The 24,531-nt window shown below is 37.3% G+C and overlaps 1 protein-coding gene across 1 annotated transcript; it reads left to right on the top strand.

The window, feature by feature from the left end:
• The first annotated feature begins 189 nt into the window (after positions 1-189).
• On the top strand, positions 190-24,004 carry NODAL (nodal growth differentiation factor). The gene is made up of 3 exons (XM_053692854.1): positions 190-400; positions 17,914-18,665; positions 23,852-24,004. The coding sequence occupies exons 1-3, from the start codon at positions 190-192 to the stop codon at positions 24,002-24,004; spliced, it is 1,116 nt and encodes a 371-aa protein (XP_053548829.1).
• Positions 24,005-24,531: the final 527 nt, after the last annotated feature.

The following is a 24,531-nucleotide window of genomic DNA, read 5'->3' as shown; positions in this document are numbered from 1 at the left end:
TGTATTCCTGATGCTCAGCAGGCTATGCCCAGACTGAATGGTCAGTTCACTTGTGCATATCAATGACTCTGGGGGAGAACTATATAAGCTGCTGTCACTGAAGTCACTAAGCACACGGCTATAATGACAATCACACAGAAATTCATTCTCCTCTTGCTGATCTCAGGAGGAACTAACTTTGTTATAAAAATGGGACATAGACCCAACATCTCACAAGAACATTTCAGAGGATTGGGAGGGCTGGAGACAAGAGGTTTGTCCTCTCTACCCAACTACATGATCAGCCTCTACCAGAGCTTTAGCCGCATGGACTTCGCCAGTGATTACGATTCTGAACCAGTAAAACAGCCAGTGCCACCAGGTCCCCGCGCAGATATTATAAGGAGTCTGGCTGCTAAAAGTAAGTGGCTTTTTTACCCCACATGTACTTAACATGGTGGTACCCATTAATAATAGAAACTAAATATATAGACTTATTTTTATTTTACCCCATATGTACTTAACATGGTGATACCCATTAATAATAGAAACTAAATATATAGACTTATTTTTATTTTACCCCATGTGTACCTAACATGGTGGTACCCATTATTAATAGAAACTAAATATATACACTTATTTTTATTTATAACAAAATGTATCTTAACATGGTGGTACCCATTATTTATACAATTTATACACTTATTTTATCAATATTTAAACAACTTATTCAATTAAAAAACACAATATTCCCAGCATACTCTTTGCTTTAAATAGATCATTATATGTAGCATTTATTTACTGTTTGATTCTCCTTTAAGGGCTGTTGTACAAAATATTATCACATATATGATGAGCAAAAAATGAAACAGGTTCAAATGTTTTGCATGAAAGGGGTTAAGTAAAAAGCTGTTTAAACTGACATTACAACTAGCAGGGCATTAACAACTTATTCTAAAGAAATAATAATCAATATCTGATAAAGACAACTCCCTCAGCTATTAATGCAGAGGAAGAAGAGCCAATGCAAAAAGGTGGTTTATTCAGCTTACTAAAATATTTTTTTTCAGCAAACAAAACACATTTTGAAACTCCATATCTCTTTGATCAATGACAAAAATTCCTTTAAATTTTTCTGGCAGACTTCATAAATTAATTCCATATTTCTATAAGTGCAGCTGATGTTAAATTTTTGCCCAAACAAAAGATTAGAGATCAGAGACCAGCTTCAACATAAAGCAACATAATGTCATGGTTTGCTTAACATGTGCCCAGTGACATATGCCTGCTTAGCCTAATGACTCATGTGACCTGTGTTCATCTCTATATAATGATAGGAAATTCTGCCCCCTGGTGGCATCATACTGAACGTTGTCTTGCAGTGGTTGGCATTTTGTGCATATTGTATGGTATGTTAAGGCTATTGGTAACTTATTCTTTATTCTCCATCCAGTTTGGTGTTGTGATGAAATAAACCTTTAGACATAACTTGTAGTCAGTGTAAGAAATCAAGGGGACATTTGTATTTTAATAATATAATAAAAAGGGTATTTAAGTTATTGTGTAGGAATATCCTGTGTATATCAGACCTGATGCACCAGCTGATGAGGAGTCTGGTTATTGTGTAGTAATAATCTGTACATAGCAGACCTGTTGCATCACCAGCTGATGAGTCTGGTTATTGTGTAGGAATACTCTGTGTATATCAGACCTGTTGCATCACCAGCTGATGAGTCTGGTTATTGTGTAGGACTACTCTGTACATATCAGACCTGATGCACCAGCTGATGATGAGTCTAGTTATTGTGTAGGACTACTCTGTACATATCAGACCTGATGCACCAGCTGATGATGAGTCTGGTTATTGTGTAGGAATATTCTGTACATATCAGACCTGATGCACCAGCTGATGATGAGTCTAGTTATTGTGTAGGAATATTCTGTACATATCAGACCTGATGCACCAGCTGATGATGAGTCTAGTTATTGTGTAGGAATATTCTGTGTATATCAGACCTGTTGCACCAGCTGATTATGAGTCTGGTTATTGTGTAGGAATACTCTGTACATATCAGACCTGATGCACCAGCTGATGATGAGTCTGGTTATTGTGTAGGAATATTCTGTACATATCAGACCTGATGCACCAGCTGATGATGAGTCTAGTTATTGTGTAGGAATATTCTGTACATATCAGACCTGATGCACCAGCTGATGATAAGTCTGGATATTGTGTAGGAATACTCTGTACATATCAGACCTGATGCACCAGCTGATGATAAGTCTGGTTATTGTGTAGGAATACTCTGTACATATCAGACCTGTTGCACCAGCTGATGATGAGTCTGGTTATTGTGTAGGAATACTCTATACATATCAGACCTGTTGCACCAGCTGATGATGAGTCTGGTTATTGTGTAGGAATACTCTGTACATATCAGACCTGATGCACCAGCTGATGATGAGTCTGGTTATTGTGTAGGAATACTCTGTACATATCAGACCTGATGCACCAGCTGATGATGAGTCTAGTTATTGTGTAGGAATATTCTGTACATATCAGACCTGATGCACCAGCTGATGATGAGTCTAGTTATTGTGTAGGAATATTATGTACATATCAGACCTGTTGCACCAGCTGATGATGAGTCTGGTTATTGTGTAGGAATACCCTGTGCATATCAGACCTTTGCACCAGCTGATGATGAGTCTGGTTATTGTGTAGGACTACTCTGTACATATCAGACCTGATGCACCAGCTGATGATGAGTCTGGTTATTGTGTAGGAATACTCTGTACATATCAGACCTGATGCACCAGCTGATGATGAGTCTGGTTATTGTGTAGGAATACTCTGTACATATCAGACCTGATGCACCAGCTGATGATGAGTCTAGTTATTGTGTAGGACTACTCTGTACATATCAGACCTGATGCACCAGCTGATGATGAGTCTGGTTATTGTGTAGGAATATTCTGTACATATCAGACCTGATGTACCAGCTGATGATGAGTCTGGTTATTGTGTAGGAATACTCTGCGTATATCAGACCTGATGCACCAGCTGATGATGAGTCTGGTTATTGTGTAGGAATACTCTGTACATATCAGACCTGATGCACCAGCTGATGATGAGTCTGGTTATTGTGTAGGAATACTCTGTACATATCAGACCTGATGCACCAGCTGATGATGAGTCTAGTTATTGTGTAGGAATACTCTGTACATATCAGACCTGATGCACCAGCTGATGATGAGTCTAGTTATTGTGTAGGAATATTCTGTACACATCAGACCTGATGCACCAGCTGATGATGAGTCTAGTTATTGTGTAGGAATATTCTGTACATATCAGACCTGATGCACCAGCTGATGATGAGTCTGATTATATTGTAAGAATTATCTGTACATATCAGACCTGTTGCACCAGCTTATGATGAGTCTAGTTATTGTGTAGGAATATTCTGTACATATCAGACCTGATGCACCAGCTGATGATGAGTCTGGTTATTGTGTAGGAATATTCTGTACATATCAGACCTGATGCACCAGCTGATGATGAGTCTGGTTATTGTGTAGGAATATTCTGTACATATCAGACCTGTTGCACCAGCTGATGATGAGTCTGGTTATTGTGTAGGAATACTCTGTACATATCAGACCTGATGTACCAGCTGATGATGAGTCTGGTTATTGTGTAGGAATACTCTGTACATATCAGACCTGTTGCACCAGCTGATGATGAGTCTGGTTATTGTGTAGGAATACTCTGTACATATCAGACCTGATGCACCAGCTGATGATAAGTCTGGTTATTGTGTAGGAATATTCTGTACATATCAGACCTGATGCACCAGCTGATGATGAGTCTAGTTATTGTGTAGGAATACTCTGTACATATCAGACCTGATGCACCAGCTGATGATGAGTCTGGTTATTGTGTAGGAATACTCTGTACATATCAGACCTGATGCACCAGCTGATGATGAGTCTGGTTATTGTGTAGGAATATTCTGTACATATCAGACCTGTTGCACCAGCTGATGATGAGTCTGGTTATTGTGTAGGAATACTCTGTACATATCAGACCTGATGTACCAGCTGATGATGAGTCTTGTTATTGTGTAGGAATACTCTGTACATTTCAGACCTGATGCACCAGCTGATGATGAGTCTGGTTATTGTGTAGGAATACTCTGTACATATCAGACCTGATGCACCAGCTGATGATAAGTCTGGTTATTGTGTAGGAATATTCTGTACATATCAGACCTGATGCACCAGCTGATGATGAGTCTGGTTATTGTGTAGGAATACTCTGTACATATCAGACCTGATGCACCAGCTGATGATGAGTCTGGTTATTGTGTAGGAATACTCTGTACATATCAGACCTGATGCACCAGCTGATGATGAGTCTGGTTATTGTGTAGGAATACTCTGTACATATCAGACCTGTTGCACCAGCTGATGATGAGTCTGGATATTGTGTAGGAATACTCTGTACATATCAGACCTGATGCACCAGCTGATGATGAGTCTAGTTATTGTGTAGGAATACTCTGTACATATCAGACCTGATGTACCAGCTGATGATGAGTCTGGTTATTGTGTAGGAATACTCTGTACATATCAGACCTGTTGCACCAGCTGATGATGAGTCTGGTTATTGTGTAGGAATACTCTGTACATATCAGACCTGATGCACCAGCTGATGATGAGTCTAGTTATTGTGTAGGAATACTCTGTACATATCAGACCTGATGCACCAGCTGATGATGAGTCTGGTTATTGTGTAGGAATACTCTGTGTATATCAGACCTGATGCACCAGCTGATGATGAGTCTGGTTATTGTGTAGGAATACTCTGTACATATCAGACCTGATGCACCAGCTGATGATGAGTCTGGTTATTGTGTAGGAATATTCTGTACATATCAGACCTGATGCACCAGCTGATGATGAGTCTAGTTATTGTGTAGGAATACTCTGTACATATCAGACCTGATGAACCAGCTCATGATGAGTCTGGTTATTGTGTAGGAATACTCTGTACATATCAGACCTGTTGCACCAGCTGATGATGAGTCTGGTTATTGTGTAGGAATACTCTGTACATATCAGACCTGTTGCACCAGCTGATGATGAGTCTGGTTATTGTGTAGGAATATTCTGTACATATCAGACCTGATGCACCAGCTGATGATGAGTCTGGTTATTGTGTAGGACTACTCTGTACATATCAGACCTGATGCACCAGCTGATGATGAGTCTAGTTATTGTGTAGGAATATTCTGTACATATCAGACCTGTTGCACCAGCTGATGATGAGTCTAGTTATTGTGTAGGAATACTCTGTACATATCAGACCTGATGCACCAGCTGATGATGAGTCTGGTTATTGTGTAGGAATACTCTGTGTATATCAGACCTGTTGCACCAGCTGATGATAAGTCTGGTTATTGTGTAGGAATACCCTGTACATATCAGACCTGTTGCACCAGCTGATGATGAGTCTGGTTATTGTGTAGGAATACTCTGTGTATATCAGACCTGTTGCACCAGCTGATGATAAGTCTGGTTATTGTGTAGGAATACCCTGTACATATCAGACCTGTTGCACCAGCTGATGATGAGTCTGGTTATTGTGTAGGAATACTCTGTACATATCAGACCTGATGCACCAGCTGATGATGAGTCTGGTTATTGTGTAGGAATACTCTGTACATATCAGACCTGTTGCACCAGCTGATGATGAGTCTGGTTATTGTGTAGGAATACTCTGTACATATCAGACCTGTTGCACCAGCTGATGATGAGTCTGGTTATTGTGTAGGAATACTCTGTACATATCAGACCTGATGCACCAGCTGATGATGAGTCTGGTTATTGTGTAGGAATACTCTGTACATATCAGACCTGATGAACCAGCTCATGATGAGTCTGGTTATTGTGTAGGAATACTCTGTACATATCAGACCTGATGAACCAGCTCATGATGAGTCTGGTTATTGTGTAGGAATACTCTGTACATATCAGACCTGATGAACCAGCTCATGATGAGTCTGATTATATTGTAAGAATTATCTGTGCATATGTAGAATCTCCTTATTACTCACATTTGAGTTGATAACCCTGATCTGCTGCTACAGATGTTAAATCCATGTGCCAGACACATGCTAGATCTGCCCAAATACACATCCTCTTTCTGGCCTTTCTATTATAGGTCACTATCAGCAGCCCCCCTTATTGTTGTTCTGCGCTCCTGGGTACCACAGCTTGCTCCTATAGCCAGACAGACCATTGTGCACTCACTTGTTGCAATACACATCCAGCAAAACCTTTCAAGGCAAACCTGATTGGATTATCTGCATCACATGAAGAGCTCGCATTAGCTTCACATCTCATTACTCTCATTCATTATTGTTGTGTCTTCTGGCACTAATTCTCTTCAACATGAAGCAGAGATTCTCTCATTTGTTGATTCACATATTTCTTTTTCTACAGAAATACCAATCGCTTATTAACCCATTGGATACCAGTCACTGACATGTTACAAGCATGTCTGGCAGGCAAAGGGTTATAGGGCTTTCAAATATTTATCAAAATATCTACAGAAATTATGTTATATCCTAAGGGTAAATATACAAAGCTTGTCTGTCTATAGGACAAGAAATTAGTCTTAATTATGGGCCCTCGAGTGCTCTTAATATATGTATTTAATGAACACACACACAAATATACAGTATAGATATGTATGTATCGTGTCTTTAAATCGCATTTTTAATTTAAAACAAGTTTATGTTGTTGAACTACAATGCAAAGTGGGCGACAGTTATTTCATAGAGAATCTGTTTTGCAGCTGTTCTGAACCAGGAAGGAATTTACATTTCATTTTTCATTTAGAACATTTCCGATTGGTTCATTGTATGACAAAGGTATCAGCTCATTATTCTGGAGAAATTTAAAGGAATATAAAGTTTATATATTCTCAAAATATGTCAGTGATTAAGCATTACATTGCAAAATATCTGCATTAAAATAATATCGGCCAGATTTCAAGTGGTGTGCTAATAGTAGCACGGGATTCAATGAGCAGTATCGCTAGACAGCGTGAATATTAGAGCGCAACTTGATATTACGTCCATAGTAAATCAGACGTAGCAGAGAAGGTTTAGCGTGGCTGACTTCGCTCTAGCGCACCTATTACTGTCAATAGATATTGCAAATGCTCTAAATATTGCTGATATTACAAATTGAAAGTTATGGGTTGCGCTCAAGTGAAAGCCTTAATAATGCTATATGTATGTATTTAAACATGATTATATATATGTATGTGTGTACATGTATATCTGTGTAGTTACATACATACACATATATACACAAATGTGTGTGTATGTATATATATTATATATATACACACACAAATGTACATACAAATTACTTATACTTTCGGAATACATCTAGTTATGTGGCCAAATTATTACAAATAATAGATATATTTAGTTCCTTTTCAGGTTACAAAGTTAATAATAAAAGACCCTCAATTTGTTCTAACAAACAAATTTATAACTTATTTAGGTATTAAAATTAGCAAAGCCACTTTGGCATAAAATCTCTTATTGGTTATCAAAGCTAACAAATCAACAAGTAAAATGTAATTTTGAGGATATTTTGCTTAGTAAAGAACCAAGCCCTAGTCTTATGGATATTAAATGAATCAATAATGCTATTCTATGTGGCCATGCTATTGTACTTGCTAGTTGGAAAGATAAAACGGTGCCAGATTTAACAGATATATAGGCACATTAAGATTTCAATAGATAATAGAACATTTTGATTTACTGGTTAATCCTGATTTTGACATCAAAAAATATTTTCTAAATGTTATCCTTTTATTAAATCAGAACAAATCAACATTCAGAAACAATTAGTATAGCCATTCAAAGATGCACCTTTTATACAGAATTTATATTTGCGATGAGGTTTTGATTTTCCTGAAGGAACCTCTTTTATTCTTCCCTTTTTCTTTTTTTCTCTCTCCTTTTTTGCTCGTCCTCTTACTTCCCTTCTTGTATATAAAAAGATTGTGTTTGTTTTTGGTATTTGGATTGGGTTTTGATGACTTCAAGGATCAGAGAAAAATAGAAAGTATAGCACATTAATAAAATTGAAGCAATATAACCATATCATTAATCAATTACTTTGTTTGAAAAGAGAATGAATTTGTGTTTTCTGTAATCTTTCTTATTTTTGAACTGCTATATTTCATAAATAAAACTTAAAAAATTTTTTTTAGCAAAACCACAAAACATTGGTATACTCCAAATTATAAAGAGTTATTTAACAAAATATTTATTTGCTTAAGAAATTGGAAACCCTCCCTTATTCAGAAAGATTCATTTATTTAAGATGATTATTTTTCCTAAAAATTTGTATAAACTACAAAATGTATCTCTATTTATCCAAACTAGAGAGCTTTCCATATTTAATTCAGCTTTGACTAAATTTTTATAGGGGGGGGGGGACAGACTATCTTTGAAAAGCACACCAGTCCAAAAATAAGCACTAACAGGTCTTCGTTATCAAAAATGTTAGTTTATTCAGCCATTAAAATACAATAAAAAAATTGGTCAATATATCGGCAAGATTAACAAGACCAATATTGTATCCCATCTGCATATGTGAGTGCCTATCTTTTTATTTTTTATTTCTTATTTTATTGTGAAAATGAATTCAGAAATTCGTATAACAATAGCATATAACATAGTGAACAGAATATTAGGAAAGTAGAATAGAATAGTATACAATTCTCTAAGTCCAAGCTTTCCGTTAAATGTAAGTATTATATCTATATCATCAATGTTATCTAAATCTCACAGTTATAAAAAAAAATGACATCACATGATCAACCTTTTTACAGCTTATCTTACTGTATTCAACGTTTCAAAGCAAAACATGTAAATAAATAAAAAAAAGAAAAAAGGAAATACATTTTTTTTTTTTTAAAGATTTTTTTTTATAAAGAAGGAGTTATTCCTCATAATTCCTCATCTCTCTTGCCCAGGTTCATCACATAACCATTCTCCTCTGAGATTAGTTCCATAATGAAATTGGAATTCTTACAGAGACATAGAACAAGTTGAGATAGAGACAAAGGCCCCTATTTAACAGTGCGGATCAGGTCCGCAAGACCTCGCTGAATGCGAAGAGCAATACGCTCTCCGTATTCAGCATTGCACCAGCAGCTCACAAGAGCTGCTGGTGCAACGCCGCCCCCTGTAGACTCGCGGCCAATGGGCCACCAGCAAGGGGTGTCAATCAACCCGATTGTACTCGATCGGGTTGATTTTCGGCGATGTCTGTCCGCCTGCTCAGAGCAGGCGGACAGGTTATGGAGCAGCGGTCTTTGTGACCGCTGCTTCATAACTGCTGTTTCTGGCGAGTCTGAAGACTCGCCAGAAACACGGGCCGTCAAGCTCCTTTCGGGGCTTGATAGATAGGCCCCAAAATATAATAATATGTACTTTACCTGCAAATTTATACTGCAGTGCCTCGCAATTAACCCTTCTTTTAAGTTTCTGAATTTTAACTCCCCGACACAATTTCTTTTATGGTTGCATCTATATCCTCCATTGGTTTGGTAGAATGCAAGACTTAAAGGGACAGTGAACTCAAAAAATGTTATTGTTTAAAAAGATAGATAATCCCTTTATTACCCATTCCCCAGTTTTGCATAACCAAGATGGTTATATTAATACACTTTTTACCTCTTTAATTACCTTGTATCTAAGCCTTTTCTGATAGCCCCCTGATTTATGTATTATATATTGACTCCCATTTTATCCAATTAATGCAGTATCTGCCTCAACCCACGTGCAAGAGTACAATGTTATCTGTATGGTTCACATGAACTAGCACTCCCCTGTTGTGAAAAGCAAATGAAAATCATGTGATAAGAGGCTGTCTTTAGTAGCTTAGAAACAGGCAGAAATATAGAGGTTTAAATGTTAATATAACAATGTTGGTTGTGCAAAGCTGGGGAATGGGTAGTAAAAGCATTATCTCTCTTTTTGAACAATACATTTTTGGTGTTGACTGTCCCTTTAACACTCATTATCTGCTGGAGCATGCCTAGAAGCAAGCTGCTGTGAACTCAGTTGAAATACAATGCCTGTGTTTCTGATGATAAACACTGATAAAGGGGGTGGATCAGACTTCTCCAGACAGCATGGTTTTGTAAGCAATTTTGCTAATTTTTGCAAATTATTTGAAAATACTTGCCAGCTTTAAGGTGTTATTTGTGATTGTTTACGAAGAAAGATGACAACAATGATGTTGACCAAGAGAATGGAGACCTTCTCACTAACCTATCATCTAAAGATTGTGTGAAGCATTATGCAAAGTCCACAAAGCCTTTATCTACAAGGGTCAGACTTCATGCCCTGGGAAAGTCTTCAAGTCAACTGAACCTGTGGCTTCCAGAAAAGCATTGTGGAATGTCAATAAACAGGTGATACCTTAGAAAGTGGCTATGACACACACTGCCTTGAAGACACTTAAAGGGCATGCACCTGCAGCAAAAAAAAGCTACTGATTTAGCTTACCTTGCTAGGCCGCCTAAAGAAGATTATCCTGAGATTGATAGCTTTTTCCCATACAATTCTTCAGATTGCTTAGCTGGTATTCCTCTTATGGTGCATGAGAAAGAGATGGCAAAATGTGAGGCCCTCACAAACCTACAACCTGCTCCAATGGATCTGCCTCTCCTGCCCCATCATTCCTTCTTGAATGGATCACACTGGAAATGCATCCTATTGAATACTGAGTTTGTGGGGGAGGGGGTTAAATATAATATTTAATTATTTTTAACCCTTTTTTTGTAATAATAAAATGTTTAAAAAAAATAATACTTGCCAGCAATTTTTAAACAATTTTGTTATGCAAATTATTTTTACTTAAATGGTCATAAAACCCACATTTTTTCTTTCATGATTTAGAAAGAGCATGCCATTTTAAACAATTTTCTAATTTACTTCTATTATCTAATTTGCTTCATTCTCTTGATATCCTATGCTGAAAAGCATATCTAGATAGGCTCAGTAGCTGCTGATTGGTGGCTGCACACAGATGCCTTGTGTGATTGGCTCACCCATGTGTATTGCTATTTCTTCAACAAAGAATATCTAAAGAATGAAGCAAATTAGAAAATAGAAGTAAATTGGAATATAACTTAAAATTGCCATCTCTACCTGAATCATGAAAGAACAAAAAATTGGGTTTAGTGTCCCTTTAATTAGCCCTTTTAGGATATGAACAGATCTCAACCTGTTATATGGCACTTTAAGAGGGTTGATCATTTGACTCTGGAGGTGATTATCCAATGAGTTTAAGAGTAGTCCCCATTTGTCAAAAAAATATTAGACTAGACTTCCCCTTTTTCTGAAGATCCACCTTCAGAGAACATAATGTGAGTGCCCATCTATGGACTGGTGTGATATATAGGTGTAGATATCTATTTTACAAAAATAAATATTTAGATGTATATAGAAATATAATTTTTTTAAATAAAAAGAATAATTTCTTCTAAGCAGAGATTCAGGTTAGTGCGAACAATAAAATGAAAAGGCTTTCTTTAGCGTGTCCTATAGAAGCCTAGGGGACAGAGAGTTAGTGCGTGTGAGCGATATCCAAAATCCTGAAGTTAGTGTGCCCGAGTCTTTTGCTTGCACACTAACTTTTTACTTTTAATACCAGAGCTAACATGATAGTGATAATATTTTACCTTGAGCACAGTGAGTGCTCATTAGCAATACAAAATAGCACTCCACTTATAAGCCTGTCCTATATGTATATATTTTATAAAAACTTTGTTAGCCAAATTTGCTGGTTACAAAATCCAGAGCAGCTCAGAGAGAAACCACTTTTTCTGGCCAGCCTTTTCAATATGCTTATAATTTCTCATCAGCTGTGGGGAAAAACATAAGCAATGTAGCATGTTGCAGGGCCATATTTGAAATCCTGCAATATTCACTTCTCCCTTTTTAGGAATGGTGGAAAAACTAAATAATGTCAGTGCTAAAATACTGAAAATGAAGGTAAATAAATCATGTAAACAGATTAGAAAGCTTTTCTACTACACATGAGCATTGTGACTGATTTTAGGCTAAAGGTAACTCAGATACAGTGGCATTCAGGCTTTTTCAAGTAAATGTGTAAGTGCTCTGGGAGGGGTAAATGCTTCCATATAATTCCAGCATGTGTTACAGCTAATGTCTCTTCTTCCATAACTGTACTTACATGAGATTATCTTTTCTCTTAAAGGGACATGAAATCAAAATTAAACTTTCAGAATGCAGATAGAGCAGCGATTCCACCCCCTGCCCACACTTTCCTTTCCTTCTATTGTTAAATCTTGCTCTTTCTATTGGTATTACTGAAATTTAGCTCACTACCATGAGAGCAAGGCTCAAATTTAGCTCACTACCATGAGAGCAAGGCTCAAATTTAGCTCACTTCCATGAGAGCAAGGCTCAAATTTAGCTCACTTCCATGAGAGCAAGGCTCAGAGGTGTGCATGTATGTATAACATTGTTACACTCTTCTATACAGTGCTCAAGACACGTGCATGCTCCTCGCCTACCTCAGTATGCTGTCATGGAAAAGAAGCTATGTTTCAGCAAAGGAGACCAAGAGAAAGTGATATATTTGAAGAGAGGTTTATTTTATTACACACACACTATATATATATGAGCGTGTGTGTTCTATCTGACTTATTAAAGCTTCATTTTAACTTACATATCCCTTTTATTGTTAACAACTACAAAATGAATTTGAAATGGTAACTGATTAATATGTTGCAGTGTCAAGGATTACTGTAAAGAGGTTCTTCTGGGAGGATTTGGAAATAATCCCACTTGTTAGACCATCAAAAAGTGTTTATCACACTTTACATTTGCAAAAAAACAGAAGTGACAAGACTGCCCCTGGAAGCATAAATTTACACTCTGTGGAAATTAAATTAGAAAAAAACTGACCCCTCCCCACCAGTACAAACAGTAAATAGGTGACAAATTAGGTGTCCTTGATAAACACTCTGTGTTTTTCTAGAATTTTACATAAAACTACCACTAGATTCTGCCATATATCTACTGTAGTTGTTCACACAGATCTGCTTACTCTTTATAAATGATAAAAGCTGATTTGAACAATGCTAAAATCATTTTTAAAATTGTCATAAATTGTTTATCACATCAAAAAAATGTGAAAGTAGTTTTTTTGTTTTATAATTTGTCTGCAAATCCATCAGTGACAAAAGAGAGTTTTATTATCACCCAGATATTCCTCCCACTTGCTGCGCATGACAACCAATAGCGGCTGGCTGCAAGTGTAGAACTGACAACTTTAATATCATTTCATAGTGTGCATTAATGTCACAGAAAGAAATCTGCTATAATATAAGGCAAATGAGTCCCTCCCTCTTTTTGTTTATATTTGAGTATTAATGGAAGATTATTTTTATTTATAACTAATTTTCTACCCTTCGCAGCTCTATAGGGGTGCTACACAAGTATTTGGAGGTGCATAGCCCCCCTCAGCATTTCAATAGAACCCCCACTACTGCAGAGCTACAGAAAATTGGGTCCCTATTCTTAAAGGGACAGTCTAGTCAAAAATAAACGTTCACAATTCAGGTAGGGCATGTAATTTTAAACAACTTCCCAATGTACGTTTATCATCAATTTTGCTTTGTTCTCTTGGTATTCTTAGTTATAAGCTAAACCTATGTAGGCGAATATGCTAATTTTTTAGTCCTTGAAGGCCGACTCTTATCTGAGTTCATGCATTAGTTCATGTGTGCCATATAGATAACATTGTGCTCATGCATGTTGATTTACCTAGAAGTCAGCACAGATTGTCTAAAATGCAAGTCTGTCAAAATAACTGAGATAAGGGGGCAGTCTGCAGAGGCTTAGATACAAGGTAATAACAGAGGTAAAAAGTATATTAATATAACTGAGATAAGGGGGCAGTCTGCAGAGGCTTAGATACAGGGTAATCACAGAGGTAAAATGTATATTAATATAACTGAGATAAGGAGCAGTCTGCAGAGGCTTAGATACAAGGTAATCACAGAGGTAAAACTTATATTAATATAACTGAGATATGGGGCAGTCTGCAGAGGCTATAATACAAGGTAACCACAGAGGTAAAACGTATATTAATATAACTGAGATAAGGGGCAGTCTGCAGAGGTTTAGATACAGGGTAATCACATAGGTAAAAAATATATTAATTTAACTGAGCTAAGGAGCAGTCTGCAGATGCTTAGATACAGGGTAATCACAGAGGTAAAAAGTGTATTAATATAACTGAGATAAGGGGCAGTCAGCAGAGGCTTAGATACAAGGTAATCACAGAGGTAAAACGTATATTAATATAACTGAGATAAGGAGCAGTCTGCAGAGGGTTAGATACAAGGTAATCACAGAGGTAAAAAGTATATTAATATAACTGAGATAAGAGGAAATCTGCAGAGGCTTAGATACAGGGTAATCATAGAGGTAAAAAGTATATTAATATAACTGAGATTAGGAGCAGTCTGCAGAGGCTTAGATACAAGGTAATCACAGAGGTAAAAAGTATATTAATATAACTGAGATAAGGGGCAATCTGCAGAGGCTTAGATACAAGGTAATCACAGAGGTAAAATGTATATTAATATAACTGAGATAAAGGGGGCAGTCTGCAGAGGCTTAGATACAAGGTAATCACAGAGGTAAAAGTATATTAATATAACTGAAATAAGGGGCAGTCTGCAGAGGCTTAGATACAAGGTAATCACAGAGGTAAAAAGTATATTAATATAACTGAGATAAGGGGGCACTCTGCAGAGGCTTAGATACAGGGTAATCACAGAGGTAAAACGTATATTAATATAACTGAGAAAGGGGCAGTCTGCAGAGGCTTAGATACAGGGTAATCACAGAGGTAAAAAGTATATTGATATAACTGAGAAAGGGGCAGTCTGCAGAGGCTTAGATACAGGGTAATCACAGAGGTAAAAAGTGTATTAATATAACTGAGATAAGGAGCAGTCTGCAGAGGCTTAGATACAAGGTAATCACAGAGGTAAAAAGTATATTAATATAACTGAGATAAGGGGCAGTCTGCAGAGGCTTAGATACAAGGTAATTACAGAGGTAAAAAGTATATTAATATAACTGAGAAAGGGGCAGTCTGCAGGGGCTTAGATACAGGGTAATCACATAGGTAAAAAGTGTATTAATATAACTGAGATAAGGAGCAGTCTGCAGAGGCTTAGATACAAGGTAATCACAGAGGTATAAAGTATATTAATATAACTGAGATAAGGGGGCAGTCTGCAGAGGCTTAGATACAAGGTAATCACAGAGGTAAAAAGTATATTAATATAACTGAGATAAGGGGCAGTCTGCAGAGGCTTAGATACAGGGTAATCACAGAGGTAAAACGTGTATTAATATAACTGAGATAAGGGGGCAGTCTGCAGAGGCTTAGATACAGGGTAATCACAGAGGTAAAAAGTGTATTAATATAACTTAGATAAGGGACAGTCTGCAGAGGCTTAGATACAAGGTTATCACAGAGGTAAAAAGTATATTAATAAAACTGAGATAAGGGGCAGTCTGCAGAGGCTTAAATACAAGGTAATCATAGAGGTAAAAAGTATATTAACATAACTGAGATAAGGGGCAGTCTGCAGAGGCTTAGATACAAGGTAATCACAGAGGTAAAAAGTATATTAATATAAATGAGATAAGGAGCAGTCTGCAGAGGCTTAGATACAAGGTAATCACAGAGGTAAAAAGTATATTAATATAACTGAGATAAGGGGCAGTCTTCAGAGGCTTAGATACAAGGTAATCACAGAGGTAAAAAGTATATTAACATAACTGAGATAGGGGGCAGTCTGCAGAGGCTTAGATACAGGGTAATCACAGAGGTAAAAAGTATATTAATATAACTGTGATAAGAAGCAGTCTGCAGAGGCTTAGATACAAGGTAATTGCAGAGGTAAAAAGTATATTAATATAACTGAGATAAGGGGCAGTCTGCAGAGGCTTAGATACAAGGTAATCACAGAGGTAAAAAGTATATTAATATAACTGAGATAAGGGGCAGTCTGCAGAGGCTTAGATACAAGTTAATAAGCATATTAATATAACTGTGTTGGTTATGCAAAACTGGTGAATGGGTAATAAAGGGATTATCTATCTTGTTAAACAATACAAATTCTGTTGTAGACTGTCCCTTTAAAATAAGGGTTAAAATGTCTAACAGATAAAACTAAAATATATTGTAACTGAGATGCAAGGAAATAATAAACAGGTCACATGGATTTCTTATAGTTTTGATAAATATAATCTGATTTTAGAAAATAAAATAAATCTGTTGGTTTATAACTATTTGTTTGTTGATTTTAATGTGACAGAACCACACTTAAGGGACATAAAAGTAAATGCGCTAATATGTAAGATCATTTTATTATTGTACTGTTGCTTGTATATATGTGTTTAACCCCTGCAAAGCAAATCACTAGCTAGCTTCTGATTGGTAGCTGCATATACACTGTATATGCCACTTGTCATTTGTTTGCCCAATGTGCTCAGCTAGCTCCCATAGTGCATTGCTGCTCCTTCAATGATGCCAAGAGAATGAAGCAGATTAGAGAACGAGTAATTTGGAAAATATTACCTATTTGAATCAAACATTTTTTGGGGTTTTCATAATTCTTTCATTTTTGACTTTGACGTCCCTTTAAACATTAGATGTTGTTTCATTTTGTCATTTGTCAAACGTTTAATAAAACAATTCATGTTAAGAACACACAGATTGTGGTGTAAATGTTCAGTTCTCTATTTTATTAAAGAATTAGTCGTTTAACTTACAAATTCAAACTAATGTTCCTCTTTAGATGAGGTTACAGCCTGTGGGCCAATCGGGAGCAACCATACTTATGTATGCTACAAAGACTGGCCTCATGCTCATCTGAAGCAGTAAAGGGGATCACATTAGCAATGCAATTAACCCCTTAGCACATAGAGGAAATGTATTTAAATATTAAAACAATTAACAATATAAATTTACAGTCCCCGTGTATAACTAAATCAGCTGTACCGGGTACAGACATTTTGTCTCACTGATGAGGGTCTTCTGTTTCTCTGAGTCCCTGGAATACACCCACTTGCCAGGAGCAGTGATATGTTTGGGGGATGGTGTCAAAATGTTATTACAGTAAAATGGCACACCCTGTGGTCAGTACTGGTGGGTGTAAACATTCCTATAGCTTGTCCCTATCTCTATTCTCTTCTTTTAATCTTTTTAGCTGCTGTCACCAACCTCTTCCTTTACACACTGACCTCTACCTGTATACATTAGTAGATGCTAGCCAATCAGAGCTAAGGTCACCTCCCTCTACCCAATGAGAGCAGATGCAAAAAATCATTTCATTTGCACAATAAATCCACCAAAGACTTCTCATAATATTTTAAACTAATTGGAATGAAATGGTTTATTTTGCTGTTTAACTTCCCTTTAAATAAAAAAGGGTAATGCCCACCCTGAGCCTCTCTTTCTCTGATAAAAAAAACGTACATGGATGAGACCCCTCACTGAAAAGAACAATCTCTGCTTTTCAATGACCGGTCACATTACTCTCTAGATATCAAATAATAAATGTAAATATATAAAACAACTCACTAGGCTCTGGCTTTTGTGTAATAAAATTGTTTAATCACTGAAACTGTAGACAGATATTATGTCTGGGACATTCACCAATCCCAAAGAAAATGTCTGTTTTCATTGTACGTTATAATTTGAGCTCTTTGTAAGCTAACAATTGTAAAATAAATCATAATCACATCTAACATATTTTAATTTGGTATTTTTTAGGTTTTCAGAAGGTAGACGAACGATGGGTAGTTGTGTTTGATTTTGGAATCCTCAATACAGAAGAAGACATTTTGATGGCAGAACTGCGGTTTGAGGCTGCTACATTCGCTGGGCATCTACACGATGGTCTGGAAGTAAATATAGATATATTTCACCAGTCATTTTGTAAAGGGAGTGATAGGCTTTGTCAGACATATCTGCACTTGGGCTCATTTACAGGAAGGGCTCAGTCAAGACCTTCCGACGATTGGGTGAAGCTAAACATTACAGAGGTAGTACAGAAATGGTCTAAAAGGACTGTAATAAAACATCAAACTAATTCAAAGCAGGTGCACAGATTGCAAAAAACCCAAAAGGCAACAAATATAAAGCCCAACGACCAAAAAGTTCTGATGTTTGTGTATTCCAACCTTTCAAGGAAGGAGAAGGAGACAGTGACTGCCACTTTGCTCCATGATGCTGCACTCTCCAAATACTTGGTACCCTTACAAGTCAACCTGAAACCCAAGAGCCCTAAGCGTCATCGAAGAAGCCACATTATAAGAGATCACATGTCAGGCATGAGGCACGCCCAGGCTGTACACAATGCTAGCACTCTTTGTAGGAGAGTCGATTTCTATGTGGATTTTTCACTGATTGGATGGGACCAATGGATTATTCATCCTTTAAAATACAATGCCTATCGGTGTGAGGGCTTGTGCCCAAGCCCAGTGAATGAGGGTCTCAGGCCACATAACCATGCCTACTTACAGGTAAGTTACTGTTAGACTCTACTTGTTTGTACACACAACGTTCACAGTGGCTAGAAAGAAGGATACAAATGAAGTTAATTATACATGAAACTAATAAAGATTGATTAGCCCTAAGGCTTTACAAATACATATTTATCAAAAGCTTGTGAAATGCTAATGTATTGATTTCACAAATGTTAGTTCAGATTTATGCAGAGCTGATTATACAGAACGCAATGAAAATGTTGCTTAGAAATGAACAGGTTAAATACAAATAAAAGATATCTGATGTGCAGGTGTTTTGTAATGTAGACATATACTATGCATCTCTAAACATGACTATTTATTTAAAGTCTCCCCTTTGTATAAACAGATCTGGACTGTTAGGGATATTTTAGATGGAGTTTAATTCTTCAGTTGTAATGAAGATTCTATAACTTACTATTTAATATAGATATGAAAATCAAATACCCCGCGCTCCGCCACCCACTTCAAGATATTTTTTTTTTGTGAGTTAAAGGTTTGAATTGTTTTTTACCCATACACTCATCTTTTTTATTTTTATTTCTTGTAGCGAGAGCACCGATTGGAGAACAGTTCAAACCATTAGCTCACAAAAAAATAACTTTTGAAGTGGGTAGCGGAGCGCAGGGTATTTGATTTTCATTTCTATGTTAAAAAGTAAGTTAAAGCAACTTCATTACAACTGATGAATTAATCTCCATCTAAATTATCACTAACAGTCCAGATCTGTTTATACAAAGGGTGAAGTTTACCGTCACTTTAAAGAACTATGAAATACAGTGATCATCATATGCATAATAAATAGAATTTAGGTTGAATTCCAAATGAGTAGTCATTTTTTTCTGAAGATCAAAAGGAAAACAAGGGGCGCCTCATACTGTATTATATTGTAGGTAATGTGTGAAAGAAGGTTAGAAAACACTCACAATTGTGTTGGCACCAGTGGTCAGCACACTGACCGGTACCTCCGGCTGCAGATTGCGGATCTCATGCTGCCCCAAACGATATCACTTGTAGCGTGTCCTAAAGAACGCTCGTATCCTCTTATGCGGGATTCTGGTCATAACAAATACGGACAACATAAAGCGTTAACGATCCTGACAAGCAGCAACCATTTGATTTGGGGAGGGGTTGTCCGTATTTGTTATCAGCATAATCCTGCATAAGAGTTGCGCCAAGAGGCATATGTGTGTAGACACCAATTAGCTGCTAGCTCACAGAAGAGCATACCTAGGTATGGTTTCAATAAAGGATACCAAGAGAATGCAGTGAGATTCGTAACAGAAGTACATATAAAAATATCTGTCTGATTTTCATGTCCCTTTAAAAAGTATGAACTATGGAAGTCAAAGTAAAGTGACAGTTCTTCTTCTAATGCAAAAAATATATATTCTTCCTATAACCTGTGAGACTTGCCCTTACTTTGCCCCATTCGTGTGTGTGTTCTACTCCTCCATCTTTAAATCTCTATAATGAGGCAAACCTAGACCTTCCCTTCTTGCATGAGCTGGTGACAATAATTGGGATATTACTCTCTCTTGAAATCCCTGTTTTGGCCATGTGCTCATCACATGACCGGCATCCATGAGAATAACCTAGATTACAACATGGCAGTACGCTTAGCTTGGAACTTTAAACTACTTGATGATAAATACATCAGAAGAAAAAAACAAAACAAATGGTCATACAGTAATATATTCTGTTTGTGAAATGTCCCTTTCATTTTAACCTTAAATCAGTCTCAGCTGGATGTGACTAACCTCAGACTTCCCTGACCACTAACTGTGATAAAGCTCTGTAGTCACTAACAGCGGGGGCTCAGCCTCATTAACATACAGCTATCTAACTGTCATCCAGCAAACAAAGGGTGGAACATTTCTTTTCCCAGTAATATGCCATTAGGAAGATGCCGGATACACTGCTGCTAAATACGGAGATAAAACACAGCATTTGTTTAAAAAAAATATTTGCAAGAAACAGAATAGCATTTAGTTAATGTATTAATAATATAAAATGTACAAGTTAATTGGGGAGAATCTTCTAAATCCAAGACAGGAAATATACACGTGCGCATGAATTACACAACTCTCCAATTTACAGACTTTGATGTTCTGTAATTGCTCTGTCCTTGGTCCCCTTCTCTTCTCAATTATAAATCATCCTTAGGTTCCTTAATACAGTCCCATGGGTTTCAATACCATTTGTATGCTGCTGATACCCAAATCTACCTCTCTGCACCAGACCTATCCTATTCCTTACTCATTTGTGTCACTGTCTTTCTAATATTTCATCCTGGATGTCCTCTCACTACCTTAAGCTAAATCTCTCCAAAACTGAGCTCCTTATTTCCCCCCCTTCATCCAAAATCCCTGCCCCCCAACTTTCTCTGTTGACAATAACATAATTAACTAAACCCTGCATGCCCGATGTCTCGGTGTCACACTTGACTCAGATCTCTCTTTCACTCCCCACATCCAGTCTTTCCAATTCCTGCCGTCTCCACCTTAAAAACATCTCCAAAATTCGCCACTTCCTCACACAAGACACAACTAAGAATTTAATCCACTCTCTCATCCATCCTCTCCAGCCTCTCTAGCTGCGGTCTATCTCCCTTACAATCCATAATGAATGCCTCTGCCAGACTGATCTTCCTTACACGTCGCTCCTCATCTGCTGCATCTCTCTTCCAGTCCCATCACTGGCTTCCTCTAACCTCCAGAATAAAACATAAAATCCTGACTCTAACTTTTAAAGCTCTCAATAACACTGCTCCACCCTATGGGGTAAATTTTTCAGGCTCCGTATGGAGCTTGATGCCCCTTGTTTCCGGTGAGCCTGAAGGCTTGCCGGAAACAGAAGTTATGAAAAAGCAGTCTAAAGACCGCTGCTCCATTACCTGTCCGCCTGCTCTGCGGTGGCGGACAAAAATCAACCCAATCGAATACAATTGGGTTGATTGACACCCCCTGCTAACGACGATTGGCCGTGGAACTGCAGGGTGCGGAATTGCACCAGTAATTCACAAGAACTGCTGGTGCAATAATAAATCCCGACAGTGTATGCTGTCGGCATTTATCGATGTGCAGCGGACATTTAGTAAATTGACCCCTATATCTCCAACCTAATCTCCAGATACTCTCCCTCCAGTCCCCTTCGCTCTGCTCATGACCTCCTCCTCTCATGTTACCTACTTACATTCCTGTCTACATGACTTCTCCAGACAAGTCCCTATTTTGTACATTCCTGTCTACATGACTTCTCCAGACAAGTCCCTATTTTGTACATTCCTGTCTACATGACTTCTCCAGACAAGTCCCTATTTTGTACATTCCTGTCTACATGACTTCTCCAGACAAGTCCCTATTTTGTACATTCCTGTCTACATGACTTCTCCAGACAAGTCCCTATTTTGTACATTCTTGTCTACATGACTTCTCCAGACAAGTCCCTATTTTGTACATTCCTGTCTACATGACTTCTCCAGACAAGTCCCTATTTTGTACATTCCTGTCTACATGACTTCTCCAGACAAGTCCCTATTTTGTACATTCCTGTCTACACGACTCTCCCTTAGTTTTCAAACTTTCAAGTGCTCTTTAAAGACTCTACTGTTCAGGGATGCATATAATATACACTAACTTTTCCTATCTTAGCCCCTCTACCCCTTTAGTTAGCCCCTTGAACCCCCTTAGCATGTAAGCCTGCGAGCCCAGCTGCTTTGTAGATCACCTTCATGAGTTGATTTACAACAGTGAAACTCTTGGCAAGGCCCTCTATCCCTTGATCACCTTGCATATTAGATCCATGTGTTTAGCGCTGCTGAATCTGTTGGCGCTCTACAAATAACTGATAATAACAATTACAAAAAGCTACAAGGACAAGAATAAAATGTAAATAGACATTTGTTGAAATTAGCAAAAGAATGTTTAAATGAGATGAAGGTATTGTGTGGTACTGATCATAAATAAGATATAACTTATTTGTAAAGTAATAAAAAGATGGGTCAGTAAAGCCGTAGGAAATACATCTACAAACTACAGTTTCATACTTATATATCAGCAAATAAGCACAGCTAGGGCTGCCTAGTGTCCAGTATTTAACTGGACAGTCCAGTATTTTTGCAGACAGTCCAGTAAAATCTTCACAAAATACTCAACACTTATACTGTATGTCCAGTTTCTATAGTCCCTGAGTGTAAGAGGTCTCCTGTGTCTAAATGAAATACAAATATGTTACCCCAGCCAAAGAGGTCAAATTATGTATGTAACTGGCAGCTAAGGGGTAAAATGACTGCTCATTTGTGAAAAGTATACGCTGTGGGATCAAGAGCAGAATAAGGTAAAACTTTTGGAGGAGCATTGTGTGAACCCACCACAAAAAGTAAATAAATAATGAAAGTGCATTGCATTTTTTCTACTTATAACTACGTTTTTTTCTTTTTTCTTGGGGAATACATATTTGAGATTAAAGTGATGGTAAACGATAGTCACTCGCAATCAAGTATCGTAATTATCCACAAAATTAAGTTTGGTAAAAAAAAAATTACAAGACTTCTGCATAGACATTTAATAAATAAAAATACCAGCGGAGTGTGAGAACTTTCTTTATACATTAACACGTTTGCTGCATTTTTCAATGTCCAAATTCATCTCACCACTTGCCATATATGAAGGAGCCAACTTAGATTTGCTATTGGTGTCACCTAGCCACTGTAATTTTGTTAGAAAAGCCTGCCTTGTTTTGCTGTACCACACCCTATCACCTCTTTTGAGGTCAATTTAGAACAGATATGTAGAAGGGGTAGGCTTGTAAAGGACTTCCAATTCTCAGTACTGGAAATCCCACATTTGTAGAGATAAAGTACAGAAAATAGGGCAAAAGAAACAACGAAAGCACATTGCAGTTTTTTTTATACACAATTATACATTTTATATTAGATACTTTAATTTGCAATGTTCAGTACATACATTTCTGGTTTTGAGACTAAATAACATTGCACTTTCAAACTTGTATCAATTATCAATAAGCAAACATGAACCATTGTTTTACAGAAGTTACAATATTTCATTTAATGGATAAAAAGTTGAAGCAAGCATTTGTCTCATTGTGCTGTAAGTGTATTATTTTATGCTCCTATACTTGTCACCTCTGAGAGTAAAGTTTTATTTTTTGTTTTATCCTAGAGTATTGTAAATTTCTACATGAGCAGTAAAGCTCCTCCCGTCTGCTGTGCTCCCCTAAAGATGAGTGCGCTGAGCATGGCTTACCGCAAAGACAGAGAAATCGTTGTTGAACATCACGAAGAAATGATTGTAGAAGAATGTGGGTGTCAGTGAAGAGTTTACAGACAATGAATTCACTAGAGTGCTTAGACTGGTGATTCCCTGATATTATATGCAGCGTCTCTTATACAGGAGATCTGTGCACAGCTTTAAAGGGACATAAGACACTGGGATGACTACTCCAGTACCTCACTGCTCCTAACTGGCATTCACAGAGGAGGTAAGGGAAACCTAAGTTACCACACAGCAGTACCCGTTATAGGGCTAGATTGCAAGTGGTGCGCTGTTATGCACAAGCAAAAAGGTTTGTCGCGGCTCTTTGTGAGCGTCAGACGTCGTGCATGTTCTACAGGTTGAAGTAAAACGCGTGCACTCGAGCGCAACTGAATTTAATGTGCGTTGGGATAGCTCAACTTCAGAGCTCTGGTTAAATGTTACTCTTGACTAAAACGTTGCACAAAACACATCAAAAATACATTTAAAAAGTACAGTTACACTCATAACACTAATAGAAATTATTTTTAAGAAATTTGCAAAAAAAAAGTTGTAATGGCTCAAAGATATGAGGTCTCAGGTGTTAG

The sequence above is a fragment of the Bombina bombina genome, chromosome 9 (genome assembly GCF_027579735.1).
Source record: "Bombina bombina isolate aBomBom1 chromosome 9, aBomBom1.pri, whole genome shotgun sequence".
Lineage (NCBI taxonomy): Eukaryota > Metazoa > Chordata > Amphibia > Anura > Bombinatoridae > Bombina > Bombina bombina.
This window is presented reverse-complemented; position numbering and strand designations above follow the sequence as displayed.

Coding starts and splice junctions, on each gene's coding strand:
- NODAL (XM_053692854.1), top strand. CDS start 190: ATGGGACATAGACCCAACATCTCACAAGAACATTTCAGAGGATTGGGA. Junction 401..17,913: donor AAGGAGTCTGGCTGCTAAAA/GTAAGTGGCTTT, acceptor GGTATTTTTTAG/GTTTTCAGAAGGTAGACGAA. Junction 18,666..23,851: donor ATAACCATGCCTACTTACAG/GTAAGTTACTGT, acceptor GTTTTATCCTAG/AGTATTGTAAATTTCTACAT.